The sequence below is a fragment of the Mastigoproctus giganteus genome, chromosome 2 (genome assembly GCF_048544385.1).
Source record: "Mastigoproctus giganteus isolate SK-2022 chromosome 2, ASM4854438v1, whole genome shotgun sequence".
Lineage (NCBI taxonomy): Eukaryota > Metazoa > Arthropoda > Arachnida > Uropygi > Thelyphonidae > Mastigoproctus > Mastigoproctus giganteus.
Window position 1 is genome coordinate 187,338,409 of NC_143576.1, and position 17,446 is coordinate 187,355,854.

At 38.5% G+C, this 17,446-nt stretch overlaps 1 protein-coding gene across 2 annotated transcripts in view; it reads right to left on the reverse strand.

Moving 5' to 3' along the window:
• The window catches only part of LOC150089845 (macrophage mannose receptor 1-like), a 63,051-nt gene that overhangs the window by 20,344 nt on the left and 25,261 nt on the right, over nucleotides 1–17,446 (reverse strand). For both annotated transcript variants that reach the window (XM_090389674.1, XM_090389673.1), the window contains 3 exons: nucleotides 7,857–7,956; nucleotides 2,500–2,747; nucleotides 735–909 (listed from right to left, as the gene is read on the reverse strand). In XM_090389674.1, the coding sequence (XP_090245800.1) occupies nucleotides 735–909; nucleotides 2,500–2,747; nucleotides 7,857–7,956 (523 nt within the window). The remainder of the gene's footprint in view (nucleotides 1–734; nucleotides 910–2,499; nucleotides 2,748–7,856; nucleotides 7,957–17,446) is intronic.

Below are 17,446 nucleotides of genomic sequence, written 5' to 3' on the forward strand. Positions count from 1 at the left end.
TTTCCTGACAGTAGAGTCATTGAAAATTACTACCTCTTGTGGGCCCAACGCGTTCTGCCTAGGGGATTGCCGCTGTATTCTGATGCACAAGTGTAATTGCTGGCCTTGAATTGGGAAGCTGAAAGCTTTATTGGCCCCATTTTAATTCCTTTTGAGAAATTCCACTCTCTTCTTCTAACTTTTATAAAAGCCCCATCAGAACGCTAAGTTCGTACCTAACTTCCTCATACTCCTTGCACCGAACATGCAAAGACAAACACATTCCAGAGGAGAGGCCCAAGGACAGAATCTTCTGGGCATCCTCTGGAAATGAATTTTGAAAAAAAACCAAACGTTGTGAAATCTCTTTTTTTGCCTATTTGAAAAATACGATCTAATAACCTAATAGGGTAGAACAGCACATTTAGCCATTCGGAGTGACAAGAAGGCACTCTACTACCAGAGCGGGTCAAAAGTGCCCTCAAAGTTAATAAAAATAACCATGATAACCTTCTTATTATGTAGTTATTCAGTTAATAATTTCTCAGTTATTGTGTAGCTGGAATTAAGTAGCAAATTTGCTAATCTATGTTTAGCTTGTATAAATTATTCAATTGCACTAAAATACACATAGTCTAATCTCTTTCACAGCTTGAGGCTTTAAGCCCTAATGCATTAGAGCAGCTGGAACTTATCTTGAGATCATACGATAATAATGGCCGTGAATGAAATTATCTAAGATAAGGGTTACCTACCTTCTGACATTTCGCAGACAAAAGGTCGACTTTCGTGGCAGTTGCTAGTCTTCCAATGATCGTCACTCGTCATCACAGCACAATACGGCCCGTGTTGCGTTTCCTGCGGTTCGTTCCTCCCCCAGTCAGAATAGGTGATGGGCCATCCTGATGCCCATTCAAAACGGTGCTCTTTCTACAATAAATAAATAAAAACATTTTAGTCAAAGCTTACCGCCTGCAAACTATTACATTTCGTTTTCTGTATTATAAATCAAAACAATAGGCTTTCGGATCGGGTGCCAGAAAACGGAGAACTCACCTTACAAAAACCTCTGTCACAACCAATTCCTTTGATAGAATGTTTTTCACGGATTCAGTTGAGATATCCGTAGCCCCTATTATTTCCCTAACAGTTACTCTCCGATCATCCTTCACCGTGTCATGAACCTTAATGATGTTTTCTAGAGTGGTTGCTGTTGACGATCCAGTGCACTCTTTGTTTTCGATGTTGATTCTCCCATGGTCAATTTCGGTCATTCAACGTTTGATAGTTACATTTGATGGATCTAATTCCTGATGTACCTTTCGTGTCTTCATCACCATCCTTTCTCAATAAGCTCTTTTAGTCAAGTGCTGAAGTTATGAACAATAACCTTGTGTGCGTTCATATAAAGATTCGGATTATTTTTGGTGACGTAATTGCCCGGCCCACTTTTACCACGTGACTCGCATCTCACGTCTCTCATTGGCTACCCACCCCAACCACGAGACATTCCCAAGGTCGAATAAATATCACTATGTAATTATTTACTCGCATTTACATAGGTCACTTAGGAAAAGGCTTTTATGCTTCTGGTTCCATAATGCATGAGGAATATTGTTGCATCCGAAAGAGCAGGAATAAAATATTTAACTGAGATATTTACAAATTATACAAATATTTAAAATATTTACAAAATACTAAATATGTTATGGAGGCAGTTGTCTTGCAATGCGTCCCACGTACGCACCCTACATTGTCGACAACAAGTGTCTGATTCTGCCCAGTAATCCATTATTTGTGTTCCTTCCATTTAACTTTCACCAATCTCGTACACGTGCTTCACTCTCTAATAAATCACTTTATGTTCCATCGTAATGTTTTTGAAGCTAATGAGGGGAAACAATTGCCCCGATATATTAAAGATATGATTGTAAATAGTTTAGTATTTTGTAAATGGTTTAGTTTATTGTAAATAGTTTAGTTTATTACCACGATCCGCACCTGAAGGTGTCTGCGCATGTGCAAGGCTATACTTCTATTGACAAATATATTGACCTACTGTGATGTTTCTTTTTTTGAGTTGACAAAGAGGCACAACGCCTCGAAAGCTTCTCATTACGTTCTATATTGGTCTTGTGTATTTTATTTTAGTTATTTTATACAGTTTTTAGAGCTTTTTTTACAATTCTCAGTCTAATCGTTTTTTATTGTAATTTTATATGTATATCTAATTAAAATTCTCAGATTAAAGTTATTTATTTTTAAACAGTTGCTGGTTAGTACAATATTATTTCATTATAACAACACAACCGGTCACTAACACTACATAAACATCTACCACTAATTCACACTCTGTGGCCTTTACAGAGCTTTTAGAGAACAGAGTTCACTATGCGGAGTTGCGGAAGACCCCGGTGCTGCTTGCTAAGTAACATAAAACACTAAACTGTCGATTAGACACTAGACCATCTACCAAAATATGCGAAATATAATATTTAGCTGAGCAGATGAATAACTCACATTTGTCTTGAGTCCAATCCATACAGGGGAAGTGTTTTCGCCAATTTTTTTGAGCTCGAGCTGCTTGTTGTTGTAAATATCTCGAACAGTCAAAAGATGGCCGCCAAACTTCTGGCAGAATAGTTCTGCTGAATACCATGTTTTATTTTGTTCAGGAAACTGCTGATAACAGAAAGACTCTAAACGTGTCCAGCCTTCAGGTTTCGTACATTTGGATACGTCAGCTGCTGGTGTTGACAGCGTGGGATCTGGAACAAAAATCACCAAAATATTTTTATATCGTCATCATAGTACATTTATATAATCCTGTAACTAAAAATATGGTGGCACTACGAGGAGGACCTTATTATGAAAAGAACTAACATTTGTAGATATTTGTAGATTTTAATGATTAACATTTGTAGATATCGAGAACTGTTTAAGCTCATTGAATAATATCGCATATCCACAGCAATAATCGAATGGTGTGATCAAAAATAAAAAAAAAGTATTTGTGGAAATAAGTTCCTTATAAAGGGTACAGAAGGTTACCCACTCAGCCTGTAACCCATTGATCAACGGTGCGGAATTGTGTGTATGCAATATCATTGAATATGACATTAAGTTACATAAGACACTCATCTGAAAAACAATCGACTCAATATAATTATTGGGACAAACGCATGTACGTCACATAATGTTAAAGAATGATATGCTTCGTGAACTTATCGGGAACATTAAGACATCACCTCATAGGTAGTCTCCAAGGTAAATTTGCTGACGATTCTATGTACTCGATACCCTCATACCGAAAATCCGCTAAACCCAATGCACCAAACTACACCAAAACAACATTCTAAAACATATTCAGCTGGTGGCTCATAAACGGATAGTCTTTCTCTTTGGGATACCGGTCGAATAGCTCAAGGTCCACTTTTTCTTCTTGGAAATCCCCTGCTGAAGAGGTGGTACCATGCAAATATAACAGTCGGTGATATGATCCGAAGAGAGTCTCCACAGACACAGCAAAAGGCATTGAGAGGCCTTTGTGATTTAACAAGTTGCGGAGGTTAGAAGCAGAAGTATTGCGGCAAACACGAGGCGCGCAGCTTTTGTTTTGGTCCTCAAGACAAAAGTCCCGTTTAGTACATTAATATTTGTCGAAATTGGCTAATTTTATTACAAAAACATTTTAGCTGTTGATCAGTGTAATTTGGTTGTGTTCTAAACTTACGATTTTGGGAAACTTTTTTTTGTGGAGGAGGAGGAGGGTGTCGTATATGAACCTTTGCTCTGTTCGTAAGAGTGGAAAAGTTTGAAGAGAAAACAGATTAGTTTACCTTTTTAAATTTCGATTGGATATGGAATTAGATATTTAAAAAATGTTCTGTTTTTACTACAGCACAACCACAAATTCAGAGCAGTTTTCAACACTAACCCTTGTGACATGTTTGTCACAATGTCACAACTGTCTCATTACGACGAATACAATATTACCTTGTTTAAAGCTCACAAAGTGGTGGCTGAATTAGTCAGTCTCTTGCAACGGTTGCATGGTTTTTATGTCCTGGAAGCTCGCTCGGGTTTTTCGTCCAGAAAATAATTAAATCAACCTGATAATTTACGCAATAACATGATATGCTGAAGCGTCATAGCCTTAGTTTCTTTAACACACAGAAGAACTGTAGTTAGCAGTCACTTAAATTCGAACCACCGTTTACTCAAACGTGTGCTACTGAACTTGGGCGCTAACTAGTAGATACATTATGCTTGAACAGGCAGTAGATCACATGGCAATTCAGTACAGTATGTAATATCGGTTACTGTGAAGGACGTGTTTTATTTTGAAAAATTATATTGCACTCAAATTTACCAATTTCAAGACAGATCAGCAATAAATAACTGGATACCCCAGAGAAAACGTTTGCAGATGTTTATAAGGCTCTGCATTAATATGAATTAAGATGAAAAAGTGTATTAAATTCGAGAACCAAGGGACATAAATTCAAGGTTAGAGGAATTACAGTACTGTAAGAGATTTTCAAGAAATAGGTTGTTACTAACTGGAATAATTTTCCTCCAGTTGAGGCCCATATCTTGAGGAAATTTGCGTAAATTCCAGTTGGATCTGTAGCTACGTGGGGCGTGATTAATATTAGCCACAATTAATCGCATAGGGCGCAAGGAAACCACAGTCTTTTGCAGCATCGGCCAAAAAGAAAGTAGATAAGAAAATACAAATTAATTGCTTCCCTCCTCACGTACCTAACTATCCAGTTCACCCTTGAATTTCTTCAAACTGTCAGCCTCAACTACCTGCAGAGGCAACTTTTTCTAGTATCTATAACAACTTGTTCCTGGCTATATCCGCTTTCATTCATTTTACTCACCACTCTCAAAGACTGAGTCAGGTCACCTCAAGGGTTTCTGGTTGAGAAGGCTGTATAGCCCACATAATCGACGCCTTTCTTCGTACAGTCGCCCTTTAGCCGAGCTCATCACGCGAGTTGCAGTCTTTAATTCCTTTCAAGAAACTTAATGGTTTTTCAGATGAGGTCTCCATTCTTGAACACGGTATTCCAAATGCGATATTACAATTGTCTTATATAGTAGGATTATGTCCTCCTTGTCACTACAGGATATTGTTCCTGCAGAGACAAGAGCTTTGATGGCCGCCTGTTAACACTGCTCGGAAAACTTGATATCTGCCCGTATCCTAACTCCGAGATCCCTTTCTTCCTCTACAGATTTTAATCCAACTTCATCGAGTGAATAAATTAATTAGGGGTTTCCTTTCCCAAAATGTAAGACCTTCCATTTCGCTGCATCAAAACATAGCTGCCACTTTTGTGATTATTCTTGAAGCCTGTTCAAATCATCCTGAAGGAGCGCTGCTTGACACTAATCATTAACGAGTCTTCTAATCTCTATGTCGTCTTCCAAATTTTGACATCACGCTGTTTATCACTTCATCCATATTGTTCAAAAAAATCAGAAACAACAGATATCCTGAAACTGATCCTTGGGAGTCCACTTCTGATGTTACACCAATCTGAAGAATATCCATTAATCACAGCCCTCTGCCTTCTGCCCTGGAGCTACCCCGGCAATCCATGAAATCATTCCAGTAGTCTCAACATGTTCTAACTTATATGGTAACCTCACATGAGGGACTGAGTCAAATGCCATGCTAAAATCAAAATAAACTATGTCGAAATTGTTTCCTGCATCTAGCTTATGCATAACTGTGTCAAAATAGCTTACCAGGTTAGTTAAACTCATTTTCCTTTAACAAACCATGCTGTGTGCTTTAGAATGCCATTTCTTTCTAAAAGTCCTTGGATTGCACTCGTAATCATTATTTCTAAGATTTGCCCTACCACTGAAGTCAAACTAACCGGCCTATAATCACCGAATTCGCTCTTAGAACCGCCTTTATGTATCGGTGATACGTTGGCACTTCTTCATTCCAGAGTCCAAATATGCCCTCATAATTAACATCCATGGTTCAATGCACTCTCTGTCCGCGTTCCTTAAAATTATTGGGTAAATGCCGACTGGGCTAGCCGGGTAGGTAAAGTACCTGCCTGGCAACCCAAAGGTCGCGGGTTCGATTCCCGCCTCGGGCTGTATATCACGATGGTGCCGAACCAACCGGTTGGTTGGATATCCCGGCCACGATACACGAAGGAAGCAAGAAAAAAACTGGTTCCTTCGTGTATTGATCACATCATACGAAATAAATAAATAAATTGGGTAAATTCCATCAACTATAGGAGCCTTACCTGCCTTTAGCTGGAAAGTTTTTCTAATAAACAGTCATCTGTAATTTCGAAATCACTAACTGCATATGGCTCAGCCTCACTCGCACAGCCTCTCCCCAGCATAAAGGGTCTTTCGCTAGGGAAGACTGATGCGAAGTGCAGTACCTACTTAATAAATCAGCAACATTGAATACTGGGTTATCGAATACTTTCCCACACCCAGTGCACAAGGATCCAATCCGATTCGTTTGTTTTCTTTTTCTTCTTCTTCTTCTTCTTCTTTATAAGCAGGGACACATACATGAAAAATTCCTTGTCTCCTTTCTCAGTCTTGGCGTCCCCAACGTTATGTGTAGTACTAGTACAACTCAACGTATCCGTTGTAGGCTTCAGTATTTTTTGTCGCGGCGCAACTTTCCATGTATTTTCTTACTCTGTTACACTGGCCAGCTCCTTATTCATTCATCTCGGCATCATCCGCCAACTATATATATGTTCTTATTGGTATATACTGTACGTGTTCATGGCTTCCGTTATTATTTCTCTGAAGGAAAGGCCGCCGTAGCCTAGTGGTCAGGCGCGCGGGTGCATAAGTACACGTGCCTTGAGTGACCGGGGTTCAAGCCCGTGACTACTGAATACGGTGCTGTTTCTTGTATTCTGTCTATCTTGGTGAACTCCTCTGACCGTTTGGTCGTCCCGGAGTATAAACAGAAAATTTATTTATTTATTCGCCCTTCCTCTGCAATCGGCCCAATTAATAGATACTAAGTAGCGCCTTAAACAGCCATAGACCCGTAATTTGAAATTAAAGCCTCACTAAGTCCTATATTTATTAAGCAAACGGTCATTTAATATCGTAAGCCACCACATGTATAATACCCACTTTTTATTTCCCCCTTAAAACCTAAGAGTATCATCATCAATTGTTGCTCCTCGCAAACCAACTTTCTTTCTTGTCTGCTTATCCTTATTAAAACAATGTCCTCGTGTCCCTGACAATAGTCTCCTAATAAAACTAAATTCCCTTCAACCAGAGCAGTATGCACTGTTCTGTTCTGGGACCCGAATCTGGGCCGTATCACTGTGGGTCACGAGTTATTTGAGTCAACTTTCAACTTAAATGTGCCATACGATGATGATCCAATCAAATGTTCAGGAACGTTGTTGTAAGGAAGGCCACCAGCAATCCTCGCAGTCGCAGTACAGCTTGGCAGGGACCGTAATCAGTAAAAATTATAGAATATCACATGGACTTGAGGAAAATAGGTTTGTAGAAGACGTGGTGCTACCTAGTCACTGGCCTCTGCGTTTTTTCGCTTGACTAGTTCTTGAATTAGAGAGCGGTGCTGTTGTTTCAGATAACGTTGATTAGAAAAAATAGATAAATAAAGCTATTCTACAGGATTTTTCTTAGAGTGATCTGGATTTATCATACTGTTCAGAAACTGAACAGTATGATAAATCCAGATCACTCCAGAAAATAATCCACTTCAACGTGTTTCTAAATGATCTTGCTTTTTTTGCTGATGACAACGTCAGTAAGTGAAATACTAGTATTGTGCTTTCAACTTAGCAAAATGTTCATGTTTATTAGTATTCCAAGTTGCTTACCTTTATGCCTCTGGCAGATGAAGGCTCGCTTATTTATACATAACGCATCATTCCATCTTCCCAAAGCAACATTGTCGTACAGCAACTCTACGCATTCTTCCTAAGAAAAATAAAATCAAAACAACTATAAGTTAGCGAAACAAGAGCAAGGAGCCACAAAAATACAATCTTAAAGGATAATTGTAGAAGTCTCGAATCCTGAAGTTAACCTTCGGGTAGCGTGTTATAGATAACGGAAATGAATTGTCTTTCACGGTGGTCGAAGTGGTGGACACTTTGTTAAAGTCCAAAGTGGAATTGGTCAATCACTTTTTGGGGGATTTGGAAAATATCAGTGATTAGATTTCTGCTTTTTTTTTTCTTTTTTGGCAAATGTAGAAAAAATTCGCCCTCTTGCATTATTTAAACATTTTAGTTGCAATATAAATGTTATATACACTGAGCACCTAAAAGCTAAGTTACATCCATAAAATCTGAACAAAAACAGGTACTCAACAGAATTCATAGAATTATATAAAATCTTTTGTAAAAGATTTTATATAAAAGCTTTATTATAAGACTTATTATATCGAGTTTGAAAATAAATATAATTATATTGTATTTTCAGGAATCAGACCTGAGAGCCAAACTGCTCTTACAATGTGCGGTAACTTTTACAGAGCTGGTAATAACGTCATACAAAGAATTACATACTGCATAAGCAAAACAAGGCATGATATTTTAAGATTCCTCTAACATCAGAGTGTACAACAATGTTGTTGAACTAATGTTCTGATGCCGCGCTACATATCTACAAGTACCCATGCTTCCTAGCAGCTGCATTATCTGTCATATTTAGGAGAACGTTTGTGGCAAGCCACAGAGAACAAACCGAATTGGATTACCGTTTTAAAACTTCCGAGTGATTCTAAGGTTTCTTAGAACATGAAATTATTCTTCTTTTACGGATGAAATCCTTTATCTCGCATTCCACCCCTAAAATTGGTCCTTTATGTAAACCTTGCTTTTCCAAAAAGTGTGCTAAGGCTGTCCATGATAAGAGTGTATTGAACCCATTGCATTTGGCTTCTGTTGAAATTTGCAGCCTCATTTTCTGCCTTCACTAAATTTCGCAACGATTTAAAATAATTATTAATCAATCCAAACTCGATTATGAATAGGTTAAACATAGAAAATTGCTTCGTATATAAGTAATAGTGGAGCCTTTTTGTTTCTTGTCCAACCTATTGCGGCCAATTGGTTTGGCAAGAAACCTATTGGCAAGCAATAGAACTATCCGGCCTTACAACCTGATAGTTCTAGTTCCATTGCTTTTTCAGCTAAAGATAAAGCTGAGTTATTAGCATTCTACTTTTATTCAAACTTTTCTAAAAATGTTCTCAGTATATCATTTCTTTCCTTACCACACACACACACTGTACTCTACGCCTCCCGTGGCTTTTCGCAAAACAGATGTTGGAAGAATTCGAAACGACCTCGACCAAGAAAGCTCCCGGCTCTGAAGGCATTTCTCCACTCGTTCTCAAAACTTGTTTAATAAAATTTGATTCTGTGTTTTTTTGCCTTTTGATTCTATCTTATTCAACTGGTGATCTTTTATTTCACAATAAACTTTCTTTTGAATTGGTCGGTGTTAAGAAGAATTTCTATGTACCCAATTTCTGATATCAGAGGATTCTTCAATCGACTGGTATTTTTCCTTTTGCATGAAAATTTGCTCATATGAAGCCAGTTCCTAAAAAGGGTGACAACTCCATTTCTTCGTGAACCCATTGTACTTTCTTTTGCTCTTTCCAAAGTATCTGAAAAAATCCATTAACCTCCAACACCTACACTATCTCGAAACTACGCATCTTTTCATTGATTGTCAATTAAGAGAAATGATTTGGTAGAACTCAGTATGCCATTTCCAAAGCTTTTCATCAGTTTGTCATAAAGATATTTTGAATAAGCTCCTTTTATGGACTGCCGTATATTTTTTGCAATTGGATAGCTAGTTTTCAAATGAGGCAAAGAGAAACGAGATTTAAATTGTCTAAATTTATTTATACGTCATATGCGTATAAATTTAGCGATTAATACTAATGCTTCTACTGAACGACAGAACCATTTAGCTGCTCTGTTGAAGATCGAGTGATACTTACCAACAAGAGATAAGAAGTAGTGTGTCCAAAGTAGTGAAACGCAGTATTATTCAGTTTCTTACAGTGGAGGACTTCTCCCCTGCTGCATCGATGTACAGACTTTCTGGCAGAAAGTCGATTCCACAGGAACGATGAAGGAAAGAAAGCCATCAAGTAATGATGTCAGAAGCAATCAAAAGTCTTTTATTCATCAGTTTAGTACAGGATTTTCACCTCTCGACAGCAATTTTGCTAGAAGAGTGTTCATTCACTACTAGTTTTTCATTTATGCAATATACAATTTCAATAATGTCCAAAATAACATATTGGCAATACACGTACACAATTCATATGCAGGTTATTAGACAAATGTCTCTTCAAAGAGAGAGAGAGAGAGAGAGAGAGAGAGAGAGGTTATCCAATCAAACAAGCTCTTAAATTATAACTGATTCCAGCGACTCTGCCAGTTATTAGCAGAGTCGCTGGAATCAATAGGAAGTCTAGAACAAAAGCTCTCCAGAATCGATTTCAAGAGAATTATAGTTTTCCATTACGCTGTTTGGGAAAAACATACAGGAAAGCCCCGACTTACTTAAGGGTTGGTTCCGCGGAACACTATGTAAGTCGGAATTTCCCCTATGGTTGTGCAGCAGTCGCAACTGTATTCGCTGAATTGATTGAATCAAAAAATAAATGTTCGACAAACATGTAAATAGAATTATTTATTGTATTTATTCAACTTTTTATCTCATGCGCAGGAAAAATTAATTAGAAAAGCGTGCAATTTAAAAACAATTTCAAAATTATAAAATTACAAAACAAGAGAGGAGACAGGCATAACGTCAGTAAGTTTTACCTCTTGAGCATCTTTGCCAGAATCGACATCTTCAGCTGATAAGTACGCCGCTCCAGAGGTTGAGGTCTGTGAAGATTTAGAAGGGGTCGGCCGCTTAACTTTACGAGAGAACATATTAATGATGACTGTTGTGCTTTTTGGTGGCTTTTTTCTTTTCATCGTAGATTTCTTTGTGACAAGCAAGCATGTCATTCACCCCTCTGTTAACGTTTAAGAATCGTTCGCTGTCAGGATCCATCTTCTCAAACACGCCATTGCTGATGCAATTTCACGAACTGCCATTGCCATCTCTCTGGTGATGAAGCGTCTCGGTTCCTCATTTGGTTCATCTTGAGCTTCGTCAGCATTTTCTTCTTTCACTATCGCTGTCTGCAAGTTAATAAGTTCTTCGTTAGATAATTCCTTCTCTTCTTCCTCTATTAACTCCTCCACGTCTTTGGCGTCAACCTCCAACTGAAGTAGCTCTGCAGCCTTTACAACCTTTATCTGTAACCGCTTCATATGATTCGTCTTTTTCAAATCATGCGAAGCCTTTTACGTGCAGTGGGCATATTTTCTTCCATGCGCCATTTAAACAACTTTTAGTAATTTCTGCCCAGGACTTATTAATGTGTATGATGGCGTTGTAAATATTGTAAGATTTCGAAAAGTTACTTAACGTAAAATATTTCTCATCGTCTACTACAGACAATGCCTGAGCAAATGTTGTGCTTAAATAGTATGCTTTTAAATTCGAAATAACACCCTGATCCATAGGTTGTATGAGTGAAGACGTGTTTTGCAGTAGAAATATGACTCTCACGTTCGAAATGAAATAATCTAGATGCGTAGGATACCCGGGAGCATTATCTAATAGAAGCAAAATGAAATAATCTAGATGCGTAGGATACCCGGGAGCATTATCTAATAGAAGCAAAATCTTGAAAGGAACCTCGTTGTCTTTACAATATTTTTCAACGTCGAAAATGAAGCAGCATTTAAGTCAATCCTCAAAGAGAGATATTGTTAACCATGCTCTCTGGTTCGATCGGAAATGCATGTGTAGGGTTGCTTTACTGATGCCCTTAAATGCACGAGTATTTAGAGAATGGTACACAAACAGTGGTTTTAATCTGTAATCTCCCGCTGCTTTAGTCCCGATCAAAAGCAAAAGCGTAGCCCCTTTCTTTTGAAGCCGTGGAACCTGGCATTGTCTTTTCCTCTTTGGCAATGTATATTCGATCCAGCATTTTTTTCCAATACAGAGCAGTCTCGTCACCGTTAAAAATTCTGCGTTCAATAGCCGCCTTCATCCATAATTTTTTCCAACTCATCACAAAATTTCTCTGCAGCTGCAGAATCCGCATTGGCGACTTCACCGCATATTTTAACTTTGTGGAAACCAGCGCGGTGCTTGAACCTATTAAACCACCCGTTGCTTCCCACGAACTTGGGTTGAGGTTCGCCGTACTTATCCTTAATAGCTCATACGTAAACCAAGTGTTTAAATACCTTCCATTGTACGGTATCTTTTTAATTTTGTGGTGATCTATAATTGATGTTTATCTAGTACCGCTATGTAAAGAATAAAATTATTATACAAACCTATATAATAAGTATTACGAATTTTAATTTTGTTTATAATTATATTATTATAATAACTATTAGATAGCATATTTTTATATATTAGATACATATTTGCAGAGAGAGAATCTATGATAGACAATCTCATCTCAATGAGATTGTCTATCATAGATTGGGAAATCCTGAAGGATAGATAGCCTTCAGTTAAGTGAACTCTGTCCTCAATATTTTTCTGGGATGCTTAAACTAAACTAAAAGTATTATTTTTAGGCCACCCGAATAATTAAATTCATCTGCCGTGCAGTGTGTCTTATGTCTGTTAATTGAGTGTATTCTATGGTTCGAAAACCTTGCTATCTACGCCTGAGACCGACTAACTCAGCCACGGAGTGAAAAAGGCCCATTAAACTTCCTCACGTCATCGACGGGATTCGAACTCGGGCCTTTTACAACTGGTGTGGGGAGGACGGTGACGCTACCACTGTGCTACTCGCGCAAACAAGGGATGCTTAAACTGTAAGCAGCTGCACGTAATTTTTTTTTTTAATTTATTGTACTAGGCGGTACCAGCCAGCTTTCCTGGCATCCCCGCCACTAATCACAATACTGTACAGATATTTACACACTTGCATCACTAATTCCCGTTCCATTACAAGATATTGAAGTTCTGCACTTCATGTTCCCGCACAATTATAAGACAATGAAGAGCTGCAGTTCGTATAAAATGAATCTGTAGTCCCTCCTACGGAAAGTAGCTAGTGAGAAATAGCCGTCAGTGCATACAATTTCAACGTAATGTCCAGTCTGAGAAAGAAAAGTCTTTTTAATAAATGAAATATTACCCGGAAAGCTGAATTCCACGCCACTGAACTATTCTCATCAGTAAATTGAGGTCAGGCCAGAAAAGTATTCTCATCAGTAAATTATAGTTAGAAGATTAACACAGATCTATTGCAAATGCTTCAACTTCATAAGCGTTGAAACATGTTCAGTCAGAGGTTGACGTTTCCAATCGAATCGTCCAGTACACCGACTTAAAAGAACAATCAGTGATGAAATGCACAACCTGAATCCTCGTCGAGTACTCAGACTTGAAATAGCACTCAGGGATGCACCTGTCCTCGAATACTCTGCCTTGAAAGAGTACTCGCTGATGAAATGTGGGCAAAAACTAGGCATGCTTGTTTGACCTATTGTACTAGTCCTCTTGAATCATTAGCGATTATCTAGCAGCTGCCAAAGCTCGTGCCTGCAGTTTCAGGAACCGCACCACACAGCTGTCGTCCACGGCACAAGGAACCGCTTTGCTGTATTCTAATGATCGACAAATGAAACAGCTAACCTTAGGACATCGTGTTGTAGGAACTGGTGACAACTTGGAATTACATTTTCAGTATGATTTAGCCGGAAGATTAACTCATGAAGCAAGGATCATTCAAGAACATGTTATAGGAGTTTTCACGGCATGGTTGAAATTGTTTTCAACACGATGTTGCATGGTTCACCTTTTAAGGAAAAAATAGTCACCTACTACTGAAGAGGATGTTGGTTTTTACCTCCATAAAGGATACAATAGAGATGTTTGTCCTCTCAGATATTCTATATCTGCACCATGCTGGAAGTATATCGACGCTAAGTAAAATTTTACGTCCTCACTTTCAACACACACATACAGCATGAGAATTACAAAACAAATGCAGTCTTGTCACCTCTAAGTTATGATTAAATATAAGGATCGCGGCCCGCAGATTATGCTCGTTGCATGACACAATTCTTGTAGACAGAGAGAACCCCATGAGCTTTCCATCATTTTCGTAAGGTTCTTGAATACACGCCAGATCAACTTGTTCACGGTCGCATGCTATTCTCAGCTCAGCCGCTACAACTTTTGACTGTTGTGCATCCAGCTGGATTATTTTTATATTACATTTACCATTGATCTGTTCGTTACGATTGCTACATGTACCGTTCCCATATTTACAGTAATTCTGATCTGAACTCCTTTGGCTACCGTTTTGTTCGATGCTGAGTATCAGATACGTCCGTTCTTTCAATTATTAATTTCCGTGCTCTTTCAAATCCCGGACATCTCCTGTCTTCTTTCTCTAACTGAATGATCTGCTTTATTTCCTCAATTTAAACAGTTTACACACGTAACTTGCTTATGAATATCCTTACAAGTGCGATATATATGTCCGCTTTTTGCACAGTGGCTGCAAGCAGGCTCTTGCCGCCTGCACGTTTTTGTAGTGTGGCCAAATGATTGGCAGTTGTAACATCTGGTGATCAAATGAAATGCATTTAGCCGATAGGACATCACTCCTATATAAACTCTTCCCTGATTTATCGAATATTTATATATGCGACTGGACACCTCAATTATATAGTTCCTAGCAGTTTTTGTTTTGTTTATATTTCCAAAACGAACAAAAACTTCTGGCTCTATCTCTGTTCTGTCTACATTCATATAGCTCAAGTTTCTCTCATATATATCATTCAAAAGCTCCTCTTTGTTTATTCCTTCATCAGCATCATAGATAATTATTTTTGGACTTCCTCTGTTTTTTAGACTTCAAAAATGAAACACCCAAACGACGAATCTGTTCATTTTTCTTTATCTCATCGATATCTTTCTCAGTCTCCAACTCCAGTATACCTCTTTCCACTATTTGTCCTGCCTTCAGAACTCTTACAGTTTTCACAACTGTTGTGCATTCAACATATATCCACATTGCCCTACCAACAGCCAGTTGAACATCCATAGTGGTTTTTAGGCTGGAATCTTATTTTGCTTTAATTACAAGCGGGTGACCTCCAACTGCACGTTTTTCTTTAGGTTTTTCATTAGCTTTTTTGATGTATATGCTTCCCTTCTTGAACCACATCGCTGTACAAACCTTTACCTATCTGTAAATTCTCACTCCCCATTGCTTTATAAAATGGTATTTTTTGCAAGTCACGCACCTGTCCTTCATATGTCGTAACCATCCTTTCAGACAAGACACCCTCTCTTCAAAATTTCATTTTGGACACCCAGCTCGACGGCCGCATTTTCTAATGTATTCCATCTCAGCAGAATTTCTGCTATCACAGTTTTGTTTACGCCATTGTCTTCACTGAAGAGGAATTCTTCCAGATTACTTCTAAGCAAACTAGTGAATTTCGTGACTGGACATAAGTACACTTGGCCAGTTTTCTCTGGCGAAGTTTCTTTCTTTCGATCACAATCCAATCCCAGTCTGGTCTCTTCAGACTCATTTTCTTCACGCTCAAAGTCTGGACTGAAATTTTTGTTTTGATCCTCAATTTCAGGGGACATCTGGATCGGGGATCTCTTCAAACTGCTTACTTCCTCTAACTTAATATTGTGGATTAAATGCCGTTCACCATCCATTAATGAAAGATATAACGCGATATTTTGTTTCACTCTTTCTAGTCATGCTTCTTGTATTCCTTTTTATCCCAAATAACTTATTCTCATTCATATCAGAAGTTCCCACCAAACTGTACGTCTCCACATTCACCTAGCTTATTTCCCTTCTTCGTAGTTAATCCCTGAGAATCTAACCTATCATCGTACGCTTTATCTTGAGAAGTCTATGGACTGTCGTCCAGGACAGCCCCAGACTACTTCCGCCCAATCTTTATCTAATACCTGCAGTTAAATATCAGCACTGAGCTCCGATTTGTTCCCTGAGTGACGGCCAACTTTTTCCACTGAACCGTTTTTTTCGAAATCTTCCGTTTAAACTCCAATTTTCTCTTTGTTTTTCCTCTTTCAACCTCTATTCCCTAGCTCCTTCTGACTTGCTCTCGCCGATATCAGTTCCTGCTGAAGTGTCCCGTATGCACCAAATGTTTTCCCTTTTTTGAAGTAAATTCCTGAAAATCAACATATTCTCTATCTTCAGTAGACAATGGGCTATCCTCCAGAGACTATCTCCTCCCAATCTTTATACACTTGCATTTCATTATCAACATTTGGCTCCGATTTGTTTCCTGATTACAGCCTAATTTTTCGATTGAACTTTTATTCTTGGAATCTTCCTTCCGTTTGTACTCCAATTTTCTCTTTGATTTTTCCTTTTTTGACCCCTTTTTTCAGATCTCCTCCTCACTTCTATCTGCATGCTTGTTATTTACCTGTTGCTCTCTATCTTTTTGGCAAACAGTAACTATGTCAATTTCCATAACACTGTCTCCATTTTCCCGTGATTTGTGTCAGCCCCCACTATAGATTAATACATCTAGATCTAATGCACGTGATGTCAAATTACCGATATCCCGAATTCGCTATGAAGATTCCAGCTGGTATTAAAAAACTGTCCTCATAATCTCAACTCCGTATTACCAGTAAGCAGCTAAAATGACAGAAGGAGAAATTAGCCAATTTGTAACATTTCCTTATTTCTCAAGCAATGATCATAAACATTATTCCCTTTCACATACAGGGTGTTTCAAAAGTGATGGTCAATAATTTAAAGGTGAACTGTACAGACTACAATATGCAAAAAAAAGCCTAGTAAACATGGGTCCTTAAGTGAATCGTTTTCGAGATATTGCACATTTCTAGTTGGAATCCACCGCTGACAAGGTGAACTGTACAGAGTTGAGATCCACCGCTGACAAGGTGAACTGTACAGAGTTGAGATCCACCGCTGACAAGGTGAACTGTACAGAGTTGGGATCCACAACTGACATTTTTGTTTAAGTTAGGTTATGCTAATTCTCTGCCTTTCCCCTTTCTTAATGCGCTGAGACGTAGCAGGCATACTAGTACTTGTAAAAGGACAGTCAACATGGAAAGAGGTTAGAGCAACGAAGAGTATGCGGACATGCACTTCATGTATGGTAAAGCCAACGGCAGTGCACTCGAGGCTGCACGTTTGTACCAAGAAGCATTTCCCCGCCGAAGGCAGCACAACAGGTGCACTTTCATCAGAGTACATCAACGCCTTAGAGAACATGGGCGCTTCGCACATGGAGTACGAGCAGGTAGGCCCAGAAGCATAACACCTGATGTTGAGTGTTAAGTATTATTTCTAACA